This window comes from Pleurodeles waltl, chromosome 3_1, assembly GCF_031143425.1.
Source record: "Pleurodeles waltl isolate 20211129_DDA chromosome 3_1, aPleWal1.hap1.20221129, whole genome shotgun sequence".
In the NCBI taxonomy this organism is placed as follows: domain Eukaryota; kingdom Metazoa; phylum Chordata; class Amphibia; order Caudata; family Salamandridae; genus Pleurodeles; species Pleurodeles waltl.
The window spans coordinates 1,693,413,784-1,693,430,549 of record NC_090440.1 but is presented as its reverse complement, the minus strand read 5'-3'; the positions used below and the strand labels follow the sequence as shown (position 1 = coordinate 1,693,430,549).

The window sequence follows — 16,766 nt, the reverse complement described above, 5'->3', positions numbered from 1 at the left end:
GTATCTTCTTCAGCATTGAGATGAGGCTAGGCATACTGTCCTAGGGGCGTGCTCAGTGCCAACCATGGCCGAGAGGCAGTGGCAGAAGCTTGTTAGAGGGCTTCAAGGATGGATGTCTGACCCCTAGGAAGGAGGTGCTCAGAATGTGATTGGTACCAGGGAGGCAGGAGAGGAAGGTCAATATTGATGGCATGCTGGGCAGGAGGCAAGTTTTTGATTTCCAGGTCAGGCTGACGGCTCCAGCTGGGGTTCACCCTCGAGGACCTGGGAACTAAAGATGTCCATGGTCGTTTCACTACTCCTGTACATTTCAAGATGCTGAGGCCAACAATATTGAAGGGTTTTCTTGGAACTAAATAAGTAGCAGGTGTCGCAGGAGGCTTTGTTGTGCTCTGAGGAGTGGCAGTGGTTTCAGACCTGGTGCAAAACGGCCCAGCGGTATTTGCTAGACACCAAGGGCAATAGCAGAATGGCCCCAGTTCTACCACAGGTGAGACATGTTTACCATGGAAAAAAAGAGAGGGAGAGCCCATACTGGGATACTGGAGTCACCCCAATCCATGACTGGGACTAGTAGGCAAGCAATGCACAGAAGAACAATACCGACAGAAGGGAGTGGAACCGAGAAGGGCCAAAGATCACCAAAGGGTGTCAAGCCAGAGCTTAGTAACACGTCTAAACCAGACGGCAGAAAGAAAACTATGTAACAATGGAGCAGCTGCTCTTGCGTATTACCAGCGATAGATGGAGTCACTGTGCCTTGTAACTCGAGAAAACTTCTTCAAAGAAAACCAAACTGCACACATGGGCCCACACTAGATGGAAGGAGTATGTATAGCATGTGGGCCTACAGCAACATATTCCTCGAACAAGTAATTTCTTCTTGAAAGAGAAGAATCACCTCTAAACGAAATCAGAGTTTTATTTTGTGCAAAATGTTTCCCACATACCGTACCCTCTGCACTAAGGCAGATGTGGACGAGATGAGGTTGATGTAGTCAACCTCTTTCAGAAAGGGCGCATACTTTGTGTGTCCTTCAGTTGACATAGAACAGCTCCAGTAACAAACAAAATACAAAAAAACCTGTAGCACCTCCAGTGGATTAGTATGGTTGTGGAGTTGAAGGGGGAAAACAGGTATATTCAGAACACATTTACAAAGTGGCATAGCACAGTTTACCAAGCTATGCAGGGAACTTTCATCTCTCTTCTCTTTGTGCCTCTTTCCAAGAGGCACTTGTATGAATCCTCTTTGGGAAGGTAGGAGGGTAAACTACAGAGTTGAAGGCAATTTCATACCTAACAGTTCTACATGGATGCTGGTTTCTGCTAAGGCAAGCATTCTGGAGGCAGTGGAGCAGGATGCAGTATTCATGACCATTTCTGAGCCCTGCTATTTTCAAAATAGTTCCATTCACATTCAGAATGTCTCCCAGTTGTCAAGAGCAATACATTGTAGTACGTTGCCCCAGAGTACATACTCCTAATTAAATTTAGTAATCTACATTTGCGGACTCTGGTACTAATTTTGATTTCCTGGGAACTCACATCCATTCTTAGGGTAGGGTTAGTGGTGCACTGGCCTCTTGTTTTTCCTGGTTAGTTTATCTCAGTTCTCCCAAATGCTGCATGCCATCACTGCTCCAGAACTTCTCCACTGGGAGTGAGATCCTGCTGGCTGTGTACTGAGCCATTGAAGCCCTTGCAGTTACTGTATGCATTACACTAAAGAATTGCAAACTCACCCTCAAAAAATTCAGCCCAATGTTCCATCTTTTAAAGTGGCTGATTCTCTGCAAGGGGCAATCCTCAAAGTGCGCATTCCTACATAAATAGGCATCAATTTAAGTTATGTGGAGTCCTGTGCCCCACCTCATCCCTTATTGTATCCCACAAAAAATAGCAGTTTTCCAAAGTATGTATTCTGTTCCTGAGGTCCATCAACACTGGAGCAGAGGTGAAGCACTTGTCAACACTACACAGCACACATCCACCAGCAATGTGTCATTTTTTAAACAAGGCCATTCATGTACAAAGCACCAGTTTGAAAAACAACATGCACATACAAGTACTAGACAAAGCATACACCTGCACCGAATCACACCTGCACAGAATTACACATGCAGAGCGCCAGCTTGTAAATTAGATTGCATTAAATAGCAGCACACCATTTATACTCACTGACAGAGCATCAGTCTGAGTTGCAGCAGGAGATCACCTGCACAGCATCCTTGAGAATTGCAAAGCACATTCCCTTGCATAACATCTCTCATACTTATCTGAAGTTGCCTCAGTAGTGAACAAATTTTTTCTTCACAGACTTAGCACACACTCATTTGCACAGCACCAGCCTGAGACTAAAGGCATCCTCATCCACAGAGTACCAGTTGGAGAACAATAGCACTCAACTGCAGAGCCTCACTCCAAGGCATAAAAGCACACCATTGTAGAGACTGCCATTCTGAGACTCACCCGCAGAGTATCAGTCTGAGTACCCACACCTTTGGTGCACATCTCCATAACGGAATAAGAGCAGAAGGTGACGCGAACTTTATATTGACTGACAGCAGCCAGCCAGAGTGACACGTTGCTCTCCAACTCCAGGGGAGGCACCAGGATGGACTGGTGTCCGGAGTACACGCTGAAAGAGAAGAGACAACATTTCAGCTGTACATATTAAGTTCAACATCTCTCTCAATCGTTTCATAGGCCAAATGGGACCGTAAAGCCTCTGTACTGCACGGTTACTCCAGGGTGCCATTAATATAGGAGTTCCCTCAGGATAGCAGCTAATCCTGTACTGTATGGCGGCTACTGCTACAATCTAGGTAACATTTATTTTGTATTACTGATGAAGCATAATGCACAGTCAATGCTGTTTTTGATGTGCTCATTCTGAGTGCAATAAGAAGTGTTCATATAGACCTATAAAGTGCAAGAAATAGGTTTATGATGAAAGTTGGCACTGCCTTCACTCTAAATTTCTACACATCGTCACTTGTAAGAGTTCCAAATGGCATGTAACTCACAACCAGCAGCCGGAAGTGGAGGAAGGATATACATTAAGGAGGCTTTCCATCTTTTACTGTAGGTGTGGCAATCTGATGATGAAATAATACTAGTGGTTATTCTGCTAACTGCGCATGCCAATGGTTGCAAGTCAAAACTTTCAGCTTCTTTCTTACCTGACTAGATCTGCAAACCCTTCCTTCATAGAGCCTCTCTGCAGTCACACTGACTCCAGAGCCTCATCAGTCTAGCAAAGCCAATTACTCCCTGTAACTATAGTTCTCACTCACTGGAAATCATAAGTAAGAATTAAAGGTAGCTGTATTAATATGCATATAACAGAATATTTGAACCTCCTTGGTTAAGCAACCCATCCACTTCTTTGTGATGTCTGCACTACAGCCAGTAAGGTGTATATGTTCATCACATATCCAGAGGCCACAATACTTCGGATTTCACAGTCTAATGGCATTAGGAATAAGTTGACAATAGACTTGGCAGGTAAGGGGAGAATCTGTACTAGAAACATGTGTAAAGCAGTTATCCAGTCACTGCCTGCAACTCACTGATGTGATTTGTTGAGGTACTAGCCACGAGGAAAACTGTCAACAACATGAACAACCTTAATTGGCATGGCAACTGTGAAGGGGCTCCACTGGAGCCCCATCAAAAAGGTCAAGACCAGGTTTAAGTCCCAGTGGGCATCATAAAGGGAATTGTCAGAAACAAGTTTGTCAGTCCCTTCAAAAACGTAATTATAATTGGAAACTTGGAAAGGGATGGCTGGTCTGTAAGGCAGGGAAATGCTGACAAGGCAGTAATTAGATTCCTTGATGGTGCCCAATGCAGACAAGGCAGTAATTAGATTCCTTGATAGCGCCCAATGCACAATCCTACTAGCCAAAGACAATGCAAAACTGAAGACCTCTGACAGGTGTGCCTTAAAGGATTCAAATTCCACTAACCACAATAGACTGATTTTGTGAAGGGACGATGAACTGGCAGAACAACGTTGTCAAATCCAAAGAAAATAGTTTAGGTGCCCTGGCTCAATCTCCAGGTATGAAGGGGGAGGATCTGGAGACTGGGATGCAGTAGCACCTGCCCGTCCGACGAGGACAGGCGGTCTGGCCTCAATGGAAGACAGGGAAGTGGACAAAGTGTCTCAGGAGGTTTGCACCACACCCATTCCAGCCAGTCTGTGCCAATAATAATGGCAACAGGAACTGCATAATTGAGTGGATAATTCCACCTGGACCAAAACATATCCCCCAAGGCGCCCTGCAACTGGTGTTCTCCCAGGTGGTGAAAAAGTCCACCTGAGGTATGCCCCACAGGGCAAAGATGTTCTGTGCCACCTCTTGGTGAAGATGCCACTCATTGTTGGCAAGGTAACATAACAGAGACTGTCAGTTTTGATGTTGAGAGCTGGCCAAATGGTCAGCAACTAATTAGACGCAATACTAGTAAGCCCATGCCCAAGGCTAAGCACTTCCGAACAAAGAAGGGCAAGACCACTCTCCTCCCCGATTGCTGATATATCACATTGCAGGTATGTTGTCTGTCAAGATCTGAATGGACTGACCACAAAATGAGGGCTGGAATGCCTTCAAGGCAAGGCAAATGTGCCTGCGTTTGAAACAAACTGATGTGAAGTGTCTGCTCCTGGAGATCAAAGTCCTCTGATCTTCAGCTTCTTCAGATGCTCCCCTAGGAGTCCATTAGGACTTTGGTCGCTGCTGGGCGAAAGGACATATCACAAGACAGGCGCTCTTTCATCAGTCACAAGACCAAGTCAGTAACAGCATCCCAGAAGTTAGTATTGGTGTTACGCATGATTTCCCTTATGCTGGGACAACTGACCATGGAGGTAAAGGAGAGGCAGCCCTAATAGCCTAAATTTCTCCTTGTGGTGGTTTAAGTTAAAGAGGCTGTGAAGCGGACAAGGACCACTGTCCTCTGTTGCAACAAAGTACAGTGAATAGTACCCCTGCCCAATTGCCTGCTCTAGTCCCAACTCTATTGCTCCTTTTTGCAGCAGGGCTGACATCGCCTGCTAAAGGATCCAAAGTGTTCCTTTGACTGAATGAACAGGGACTTTGAGAAGGAGCCTGATTAAAGGGTAGGACATGTTCCCTCTCTACAATTTGCTGGATCCATTGTTCTGATGTTATGGCATGCTGTGGTTGCAAAAAGCAGGATATCTATTTTCCAACTGGCTGCTACTGCTCCTTAAAGGCTGAGCAAAAGAAGCTTTCCATTTGGTGCAGGGCGGAAGGAGGAGGGGTGCTGCTGGGCCTTGCAAGACTTCCCTCTCTCTTGGAACTGACAACACCTCGTTGGGTGTTGGACCAACATGGAGCGCCAATGTAGATGAAAGGAAAAACCTTTGAGCCAGAGACTGCAGGTCAAGTGAAAAGGTTCTAGTCCTACCCACATTAAATCTTCCAAGGTGGGGGAGGTGGCCCGGACAGCCAACATGGCCGGCAGGAGTTTTAGTGTTCCCGCTGCGGCTGCTCCAACACCACCATTCGAGCATGCTGGTATACCTCACTGCGGGGGTGACCATTGCGTTCCCACTGGGCCGCAGCTGTGTCCTGCAGACCTCCTCTGGAGTATTTTTGTGGGGCCCTGGAGGGCCGAGAAGAGGCCAGAGGCACATAGCTTCTAAGATGGCAGATCAGGGCTGACAGCTGTCTCCCCAGCCAGCGCTTTGGTGTTGTGCACTCCCCAATCGGAAGATTGGAGCCACGGCGAGCAGGCTACAACTGGGCCAGTGGAAGCCAGGGGCCGAGATCGGAGCCTTGCTGTCCTTGCTGCCTCGATGGAGTGACTGCGTCATTAGATTTGGCTGTGCGTGACCAACCATATACGGCCAGCTGCAGCATCTTGGTGGATGGGGCTGGACTGAGGTCCAGGCAGAGGCAGGTGAGCAGGGTGGCATGTAGTGAGGGTCCACGATCTCCCTGGTTGAGGGGTGTTGCAATCTGCTCCCTGGAGTGGAGGGTGGGGGCTTCTGGATGTCTTCTGCACCTCCTCTTGTGGCACCACCACCAGGCACCCTGTCTGCCTGTTGGGCGCGATCACTGTCCTGGCAAGCTTCTGACCTGGGCACATACTCCAATGCCACATGCACTGAACAAAACACAAAACCCAGTTATATGGCCCTCCGGCCTCTGAACTTTGACAGACTGCATGATGCAGTCTCTACCTAACAGCAGAACTCTGGACCACAACACTGACCACCACACCCCTGGGTGACCCGCCTGTCCCCTGACACGAAGCTCCTTCGGGACCGTACAGAGGATGCCAAAAATAGGGCCTGATGCAATAACCTTCTCTCAATTGGCTTTCCCGAGAGTTTGGAGGGCCAGAACACTGAGAACTTTCAGGAGCACAGCTTCCTGTCCTGGCTGGACCGGCAAACATTTAATTCTGTTTTGTGAATAAGTGGATGCATCGCTCCTTGGCTTTGAGGCCTCTACCGGGGGTCCCTCCCAGGCCACTAATAGCCAAGTTTCTGTACTACAAGGAACAGGATGCGGTTCTACTGGGCGCATGTCTAGCCAAAGAACTGCTATTCCTATCAGGACGCAAATTGGTTTTCCCAGACTATACTTACAGGGTAGAGGACCCAGCGTAAATCCTTTGACCAGGTCAAGGTGAAAATCTGCACCTTGTGTATTTTCAACATGCTGCTGTACCCTGCCAGACAGTGATTCACCAATTTAAGCCTCTATTTTTTGAGTCATCGAAAGAGGCATGGACATGGCTGACTGAGCAGCATCCGCATGTGCCTTACCCCAGCTTGTGGGGGCCCTCGGATTCATCTCAGATGGGCGACCGGTTTGCGGAAAGGGCGAAGAGCAAGCAACCGCAAAGGTCCCCAACGGGGCCTGTGGAAGCCAAAGCTACCACTGATTATGATGGAGAGGGAGGGAGATGTTGCCCACGGGGTCTGGGCAGATCCACATCCCCCTGCAGCTGAACCTTCTGAATGGCTGCCTATGCTGCAAGTAAGATACTGCTAGCACGCCAGCACATCTTTATCCTATGCAATTATTTTGTTGTCTGATTTAGACTGCAGCAGGTGGGGGGCACTTCTGCATGCCTAGGTATTCCTCTCCCCATGATTTCATACTTGGTTCTATATTTTTATTCAGGACGGGTGACAGATGCTTCTTTGGAGAGGGAAATGAGAAATATAGAGATGTGGGAGCTGGGGAAAGGGTATTTTATTTTGAATGTTTGCTTTCTGTTCCAGAAGTACTGCCATGCTCTACAACCCACAGGGTTGTTACCTCATCTTTGGCCCCCTGGCTCGACATTGGGATATTCCTCACTGTAGGATGCTGGGTTCTGGTGGAGACCCTTCCCCCCTCGCACTCCCTCACTTTGTGCCTGTTTTGTGATGCAACTTTGACTTAAGTGCATCAGAATTCTGACAACCAGGTCCTCGTTGCAAGTGTTCCTACCCAAAAACAAGACACTTGGCACTTGCGGGTCAAGTGCAGCAAACTTGTAAGTGCTTAGTAAGTGGTACCTTTAGTACCTAGGGCCAAGGTACTGCAGAGGGTCACTAATACCTGCAGCACAACGTATGCCGCTCTGAGAGGTCCAGCACCAAACTCATGCAAACTGCCATTGCAATCTGAGTGAAAAGGTGCTCCCTAAAAGTGAAAACACAAGATGGCACACAGTCTGTGTACCAAGTCCCCTAAACACTGCATGTAATATTTGTAAGTCACCCCTGCAGGTGGCCTTACAACCCTAAGGCAGGGTGCACATCTGTTCTTTCAGATATCCCCACACACTTCTCTCCTCATCGGTCACCACATTCAGAGTTTGAGGGAATGGGGCATAGTCCAGGGTACCCAGGAGACCCTTGCAGCTTGATATCTGCAAGAACAGATGGGCCCCTGCTATGTCTTTGTCAATTCTTAGACATAGTAAATGACCAGGGAAGCCATTTGAAATACATGTGCTGGACACTGGTCAATACGAGTTCTCCAGCTACTTGTTAGCTTCACTGAGAACAGGTATGTTTAGCATCATACATCTCATATTAATAAACCCTCACTAAATCCAGTGATTTATTAATACATTCTCCTAGAGGGCACCTTAGAGGTGCCCTCTGAAAACCTACCAACTGATGGTAAGTTCACTGACTAGTTCTAGCCTGCTTGCCACTAACAGATGAGAAGCTGAACTCCAAGGGTGAGAGTCTTTGCTCTCTGGAGGTCGGAAAAAAAGCCTGCTCAGGCTGGGGTGTTGCACACCCCTCCCCACAGGATAATCTGCATCCCAAGGCAGGAGGCATCAAAGAAGGCCACCACCTTTGGTCTGTAGATCTGGCCTCTCTCAGAGGGAGATGCTGGCCCCTCAACCCCAGGGCTTATCAACCACCAGGACAGGCAGGAAAATTAGCTATGCGGGAGGCGTGTTGCCTTTCCAGGCTGGACACACCTCTAGGGTGGCCAGTCTGAAATGCACTCAGCTTTAGAAATTCCACCATCTTGTGTGTGGTAGAATTTAGGAACTCCAGGCAGGGTGATGCCACCCCCTACCAGAAGTGGTCATCTGAAAGGTAGAGTGCCCCCAACTGTATGTAGCCCATTGGCTATTGCCCTTCACTCCCCTCTAAGCCCTCTAAATTGAGAAAAAAGGTGTGGATAAGAAGCTTGCTGACACTGAGAACTGAGGAGCTCGGCTGACTTGGTGCCAACCTGCTAGCCTGCCTGCTGTACCCAGCGTTAAAGGAGCAAAAGATATGTCCTGCAGCCTCCAAGAAAGTGGGAGACTGCTAGTGCTTCTCAAATTGCCAAAAAGGACTCCCTGGTAGTAGAGGAGTTACTCCCCTGCATCTGCAGGCACCCGAAAAAGAACTGTGAGGGCCGGGACTGCATCAAACCTGATGCCAGACATCGCCACTGAACTCAAGCCTCCTAGCCCAACCTGAAGTGGCCCAACGGTGTCACCGTGGTCCCCAGACCCTGGAGAGACAGAGCTCAACTTGAGTTTGCCCACTGTGGACTTCAATATGGCGTCTGCAACCTGTTTCTGTTGCCCCAGCGAGTGACCTGAAGACCATGATCCTCGTGCATCAGGACACCATTGTACCAGTCTGCCCCGGACCAAGGAGAAGAGGACCAAGGATGTCCCCACATCTCCTAGCCTTGTCAGACCTGAGCCCACTTGTTGTCTTGGTCAGACTGGATCCCTAGTCCCCACCTACAGGCTGTTTCTGTGGTTCCCCCATTTCCACAACTGTGAGGAACTCCAGCACCGGACCTTACACCCGAGACACCACTGCACCCGCCCCCCCAAAGTCCGAGGCGAAGTGAACCAACAGTGTCCCCACATGCCCAAGAACATCAAGGGTCGAGATTCCCTGTGGGTACCCCATAATTGGACTCAGTCCAACCTTGCAGCAATTTTGTGACCGGACCAATCCCCAGAGACTGACATGGGGTACCTGATACTGAGCTGCATCCCTGCACCCGCCAGCCCCCAGTGGGGGCTGAGGTAACCTGTTTGTGTGGCCTTGGACCTTGCCGCATACTTACCACAAGTCCAGGAGATCGGACCCGTAAGTCGCTGTACTATACTTGCATGCAGTGCTTGTTATTCCTCCATAAGATAACATTACAGCATCTGAAAAGTGTCAACTATTGCAAACTCTAAAAATTCATAACCTGAAAAGTACTCACCAAGTTCCGGTGATCTTGGTATCAAAGTTTATATAAACTATGTGCTATGTTTATAAATTGGTATCAGATTACTTTGTTGAATGTGTCGCACTTACTGGATGAGTGGGTGTCTTACATGCTTAGCACTACCATCTGATATGCCTAACTGCTCGACCATATTACCCAAAAAGAGAGCATATGGGATGTAATATTGCCTCTGTGATACCTCTAGGGATTGCTTGAACTCTGCAGAGTGTACCTCGTTTTGGTCCACTATCTTAAGGACCAGCTTTCTACATTGGTGGTATAGTGGTGGGAAGAACTATGATCTCTACTAAAGAATCCACAATTGACTTCAGTTGCCAAAATAATTTTTCAGTTTGCAAATTTCTGCATTTTTTCCAAATTTCGAATCTGGTTTGTTAGGTCCTTGGTTACGTCCCCCGGTCCTGTTGTGTTTAGAAATTTAAAAAGTTATAAGGTAAGTTAGACCTTTAAAACTACTTGGAATTTTTGTGTACGGTTCTAAAACGATCCCAACTATTTTAAAAACCATGTCTGAGGCAGCAGGTCCCTCCCAGGAGCTCACCCTGGGCCCCTACAGTTTGTCCAACTTAACGCCCTTTGCCAAGCATGGAAACTTGCCATGGGCCCTAAACACACAAGCAGCGGTTGCTAGCAGAAAATGATAGGGCCAAGGCAGAAAAAAGCCCCCACTGGGGAAGGAGAGGAGGGTGAGGAAGAGAATGATTCCCTCAGCACTCCCTCTGACAGTACCACCACTGGGAGCACTTCTGACAGTACCCCACCAGAGTGATTGTCCCCAAATATGTAGAGGGTGAGGATATCACCAAATGGTTCTCAGCCTTTAAGAGGGCTAAGACCACGAGGAAATTCTGCAAAACGTGCTCTCTACTCTGGGAGCTTTTTTCAGGCAAGTGCAGACACTCGATAAGACAGATGCTGAGTCCTATGACCTCATGAAGGATACCATGATTGAGGGATTTGGACTCACCACTGAGGAATATAGAATCAGGTTCAGAGAGACTCAAAAACCCCTGAGTCAGTCCTGGGTTGATTCTGTAGTCTTTTCAGTGAAAACACTAGGTGGTTGGTTTAAAGGAAGTCCAGTGAAAAATTATGATGGGCTTTATAATTTGATTATGAAAGAGCATCTGTTAAGTAACCGTTTGTTTGAAAAGTGGCATCAATACCTAGTAGACCTGGGTTCAGTCACTCCCCAGGAGTTGGGGAGGAAAAGGCTGATCAATGGGTAAAAAACTGCAGTGTTCAAGAAAAGTCATGGGGGGGGAACCAAAAGAAAGGGTCAGGGAAGACCCCCCCCTCCAAAAGAAAAAGGTGGACCACTCTAAAAACAAAGAAAAGGAATTCTCTGTAGGCCCACAAAAATCTGTTCAGGAGGGTGGCCTTCAAGACACCTAAAAGATCAAAAGTGGATACCTAGGTAAAAACTGGGATGCCACATAGGTTTGGTGCTTTGACTATCAACAGACAGGGCATCAAACCAAGGACACTTCCTGTCCAAAAAACAAACCCACTAGTGTGCCCACAAGGTTTGCCAGTGTAGCCTTAGATGATGACTCCTCAGATGAGGAGGTCCTCATAGCTTTTAACTGGAAAGTGGGACCTAAATGTGAGTTGATTCCAGAGGGGAGTAAACACTTCCAACACCTACTGGTGAATGGAATCCCCACCACTGTCCTGAGAGATATCTGTGCCAGTCACACCATTGTGCATGGCAGGTTGGTACTCTCAACCCTGTATATCTCAGGTTAGGCTGCCAGAGTAAGGATTATCCCAGGGGAGGTCACTGACTGGCCTATAGCTTTGGTGCCCTATAGATAGCTGGATCCCTTAGTTGTAGAAAGGTGGTAGTTAATACAGATATCCCCCTTGACTGTCCCCTTGGAAACGACCTCTGATAGGTTGGTCTGAGCACAAAAGAGGAACTAATTCAGTGCCAGTCCTCTCACAAGGATTCAGGAGGTGCTGCTCCTGCAGTCAGTGCAAGTAGGCCCCAGATGAAAAGGGAAAGAAGAAAGTGTAGGAAAGGTGGACAGATTTAGACAAAGTTTCAGTGAGCTCAGGAGATTCTACTAAGGAGAACGCCACAGTTGGCCCTAATGAAGCCCAGCCTGACTCACAAGAAGCACTGACTAGTCAGGCAGCTCTTAAGCATGAGTTGGTGGACCCTCAGCTAACATAAGGAAGAGTGGAAGAAGGGTGTTCGCTACTGGATGTAGTAAAATCCCACTCTTAAACAGCAGACAGGCCCCCTGAACCCAATGAAGCATGTTAAGTTAGCCCCTTCACCTGCCAGTGAGGAGCTAAAGGTGTGGTTCTGGGCACCGACAGCTGTCAGTCGCCTCTGCTGGTGTTAGCCTTTACAGCTGCACTGTCCTTTGCATGGTGGCCTCAACCCATGTCAATTAACAAGCTTGGCCCCTTGACCCTCTAGGTCCTGGTGGGGTTGCTCAAGTTCTAGGTGACCTCTCTGGGTAAGCTAGGTGTTGCCCTGGCTAAGATAGGTTTAGCAGAGGTGGACACCTATAATCTCAAAGACGAGAAGGAAAGAGGAAACTAAAACAGCAGACAAATAGCATTTTAAATGCGATCCTCACACTGTTGAGGTAGGTCAGTTTGCCAATGGAAATGAGCCGGACAGAAGGATGTAAGGCAGAGTAGGCCCTGCAACGAACTAGCCTGTTTCTTTACTCTTCCTCCCCTGACTGACTAAAGACACTCCCAGGTTGTGGCTTGGTGGGTGTGGAGGGAGAGGTGTGGGGTGGCATTGCAGTTGTGTAGGAAGCTGGATTGCGGTTAAAGTAACCCCCCCACTCACACACTTTTGCCTGGTTGTTGATGCAACTCTGACTGAAATGCATTGGGTTCCTGTCAACCAGAGCCCCAGTGCCAGTGTTCCTTCCTCAAAACAAGACACCTGGTCACTTGATCTCCAAGTGACCAGGCCCTGTAGCACCCTTGTAAGTCCCTAGTAAGTGGTACCTCTAGTACCTAGGATACAGGCACTCCAGAGGCTCCCTAAGAGCTACAGCACAACTTATGTCACTCTGAGGGATCCAGCACCAAACCTATACAGACATTTCAGGCTGATCTCTAGAAGTGAAAACACAACATGACACACATTCTGTGTACCATGTCCCTTAAACACTGCATATAACATTTGTAAGTCACCCCTACAGAAGGCCTTACAGCCCTAAGGCAGGATGCATATTATTACATGTGTGGCATATCTGCAAGGCAGAAATGACCCTGCTAGGTCTGTGTCGATTCTTAGACATAATAAGTGTGCAGGAAATCCATATGAAATACATGTGCAGGACAGTGGTTAAAGCGAGTTCCCCAGCTACATGATGGGTTCACTGAAAATAGGGATGTTTGGCATAAAACATCTCCTAATAAAAAACCCTCACTGATTCCAGTGATGGATTTATTAATACATGAACCCAGTAGGCACCTTAGAGGTGCCTCCTGAAAACTATCAACTGCTGGTGAACTCACTGACCAGGTCTAGCCAGTTTGCCACCAACAAACGAGAATCTGATCAATCCTCTTTATGCCCCCTAATTTGAGTAATTAGGGGATGCCTTGATACCCGGACCTCAGATCTTCGTTGGACATAAACGAAGCAGTGGACAAGAAGCCTGCTGAACCTGAGAACCAAGGAGCACAACTTACTTGGCACCAACCCTGCCAGCCTGCCTGCTGCACCCGAGCCTAGAGAAGCAATTGACCTGTCCTGCCGCTGCAGCCTCCAAGAAACTGGAAGAGCTCCAGCTGCTTCGCAAAACATCAAGAAGAAATTCCTTGGAGCAGAGGAGCTGTGAGGACCCGGACTGTCAAAAACCCGACTCTGGTTAGAACCACTGCACCCAAGCAGCCTAGCCCGAGCTGAAGTGGACCCACTGAGCCAGCGTAGGTCCCAGGCCGCCAGAGACTAAACCCAACTTGTGCCTGCCCACTGTGGACTTCACAGCAGCATCTGCAGTCTGTTTCTGCAGACCTCCCTCCAACCACGAGTAACTCCAGCACCCGGCCTATGCCAAAAGACATTACTGCACCACAGCCCCATGCCTGAGGAGTGGACCAATGGTGTCCCCACGTGTCTGAGGACTTCTAGGGTTGAGCCCCCCTGCGGGTTCCCCTAGACTGACTTTCCAGGCCGAGCTTGCAGAAACTTTGTGACTGGACCGTTTCACATTGAAGCGAATGGAACATATGATGCCATAACCCACCTCTGCACCCGGACACCCCAGGGCACCCCCAAGCCCCCACTGAGGTGAACTGATGGTGTAGCCTATGACCGTTCTCCACACTCACCTCACGTCCAGAAGAACAGTCCGGTAAGCCATTGCTAAGTGCCCATAGCAGTGTCTGTTTTTTCCCCATAGGATAACATTGGGCAGCCAATGCTGAAAAGTACTTTTCATCTGGATGCCCCGGTACCACCTGAAGTGACCTGTTTGGTGCTGCCGTGGACCATGCCCTATTCCTACTTTAGCTACAGAAGATTGGTCCTGTAAGTCGCTGCTAAGTACCAGTATGCAGAATATGTTTTTCCCCCATAGGGTTACATTACCGCTACAAAACCTGCAGTGTCAACTTTCGAAAAGTGTAAAAATTCATAACTCAAAAAGTACTTGCCCAATTTCAATGATCTTGGTATCAAAATTAATATAAAAGTACGTATTATTTGTTATAAATTGATGATGGATTTCTTTATTGAGTGTGTGTTCCACTTACTGCCTATGTGTGTGTGCAATACGTCTTTAGCACTACCCTCTGATATGCCTAACTGCTCATTAACTCTACCACAAAAGAGAGCATTTGGGTTGTCATTTATTCCTCTGTAATTCCTTTGGGGTTTGCTCGGACTCTTTACGCAGTGTACCTCTTTTTGGTCCACTATATAAAGAGCTAGTTTCCTACAATAATGACAAGAAAAAACGTGGTAATTTTCGGGTGTAAAATCTACAAGAATGAAGGCTGGTAATTAAATCCGAATGAACTGGAAAACATAAATGGATTTTAATATTTAGTTTTTTTGGTGGATGAGTGAGGGGTACAAAGAGGCAGTTGTGGCAATGAAACTGACATCCATAACACTAAATAATTATATTCTACAATTAATTTGGAAGATCTGTCACAGCACTGAACCCAGTATTGCGAGTAATTTGAAGCAAAACGTACACCTACACTTACTTTTGAGCGAGTTATCTTTAATAGAACATGTGCAAAATAGCTAGACATTATCCAATGTCATACCTACAGGCTCCTATTAGTGCTTCTGGATTGTCCTTCACAAGTTCAAGTATGACTGGTATTCAATTTGCATACATTGTGAATGCTTTTTCACACTTCCAACAGCACTAAATTTAGAGAGGCCCCAGGAGGTTCTCCTGAAGTATCCACTGGGCCAGGTCATAAATAATCTTGAAATTAAGAACCCAGGGAAATTATTCCCGGATGCCTCTCTAGAGACTTTGCAATTTAGAATTGCCTGGGCTATGTCTCTTCCACCTCCACTGACAAAAAAACTAGTATTAAGACAAACAAAATTAATATTTTTTCTTAAGATCAATCAATCTGTGAAAAAACAGAAGCATAACTTGGTTAAAAACTCTTATAACAACAACCTAAAGCAAAAGTACTGGCATCTACTGCTCTCTATTGAGAGGAAGAGACTGTTAATTAGATCTGCCTCAGAAGCGAGACAGACATGGTACTCAATTGCGTAAAGCTGATAAAGAGACACTGATCCACATAGTCTGCAATTGCCAAGAACTCACAGCAGTAAGGAATTCGTAAGACAACCTTTCTGGAGGTTAAACATCAGATATTGCCCAGAAGCTAAAAAAGAATGCTTAAGCAGTGTTGACCCTTAACTAACTGGTTGTGTATTTTAAACATTCTTAGTTAATGCCTTACACATGATCTAGTCCCTTGAGCACCATATGTCCGTTGTGTGCAACTACCTACACTCCTAGGGACTTTAGACATAAGATCATGCCATTGGTAGCAACAATGGTCTTGCTGTGTCGTAATGTCATCACAGAATAATCTCAGGTTACCTTTTATAATTTTATATTATGTCAATGGTAGGATAGTTTAATCTCTGTATTTATTTAATTCAGTTAAAGTGAAGGTAAAACCCCAAGATAAAGTCGGGTCTCAAAGTGCTGCCGCTGGCAGGAAAATGATCCCTCACCTTGGTAGTCTCTTTTGGTTGGCACTTTGAATGCATGCATATGTACAGGAAATGTCAGATAGGAGAACATAATAAAAATCTCAGAGAGCTCACCTGCAAAGACACCAAAGTGCAAAGCCCAAACCACAATAGGGATCAAGGCAGATGGCAATCTGTCGGGAAGGGTAGAGCTCACACTGCAGCTTGATGGAGCGGCATAAGGCACTGGTGGCTGCATGCGACATCTGCAAATGAGGAGAGGAGAAGGGGCCAATTAACACTAAGAGCCGGCCTGTTCATCATGTTCGAATAATATCCATTCATACAACTTCATTCGAGAAATACAATTCAGGAGGCAAGATGGGACTTCCAGTCAGTCCCCATAATGGTCTTTTGAAATGAATTTTAAACCACTTTAAGTCTGCTGAAAACTTTACAAGTGTCCGGATGCCTCTGTGGAGTCTTTTCTGACAGTGCCATGTTACTAATACCTCTTTAAAGAAAACAAATGCCCCTAGCTAAGCTTCTGTCGAAAGATCTACCAAACAGACCTGAAATTATGTATGGATAACACATGTGCCACAATGTCTCACTGAGGTGGTAGAATACAAGAATGCTCATGAGTAGGCGAGGTCTCCACTGAAGAATGAGTAGGGGGTGGGGGGAAAGGGGGGACTGTTGTCAAAAGAAGTACATCCAGGTTAGTGCCAATGCTTTTAAAATACAACACTCAGGAAAATGTGTGGTTCCTTGCAGGATCCGGCAACCTCATCCAGTCACCAGGATATCTGAGCTCCTGCTAGTCATTCACCTGGGATCCAGAGCATACCTAATGTATG

The 16,766-nt window shown here is 47.0% G+C and overlaps 1 protein-coding gene across 1 annotated transcript in view; it reads right to left on the bottom strand.

The window, feature by feature from the left end:
• DIP2A (disco interacting protein 2 homolog A) overlaps positions 1–16,766 on the bottom strand; it is a 637,392-nt gene that overhangs the window by 127,791 nt on the left and 492,835 nt on the right. The window contains exons 30-31 of the mRNA XM_069225498.1: positions 16,042–16,172; positions 2,473–2,641 (exon numbers count right to left, since the gene is read on the bottom strand). Coding sequence (XP_069081599.1) covers positions 2,473–2,641; positions 16,042–16,172 — 300 coding nt within the window. The remainder of the gene's footprint in view (positions 1–2,472; positions 2,642–16,041; positions 16,173–16,766) is intronic.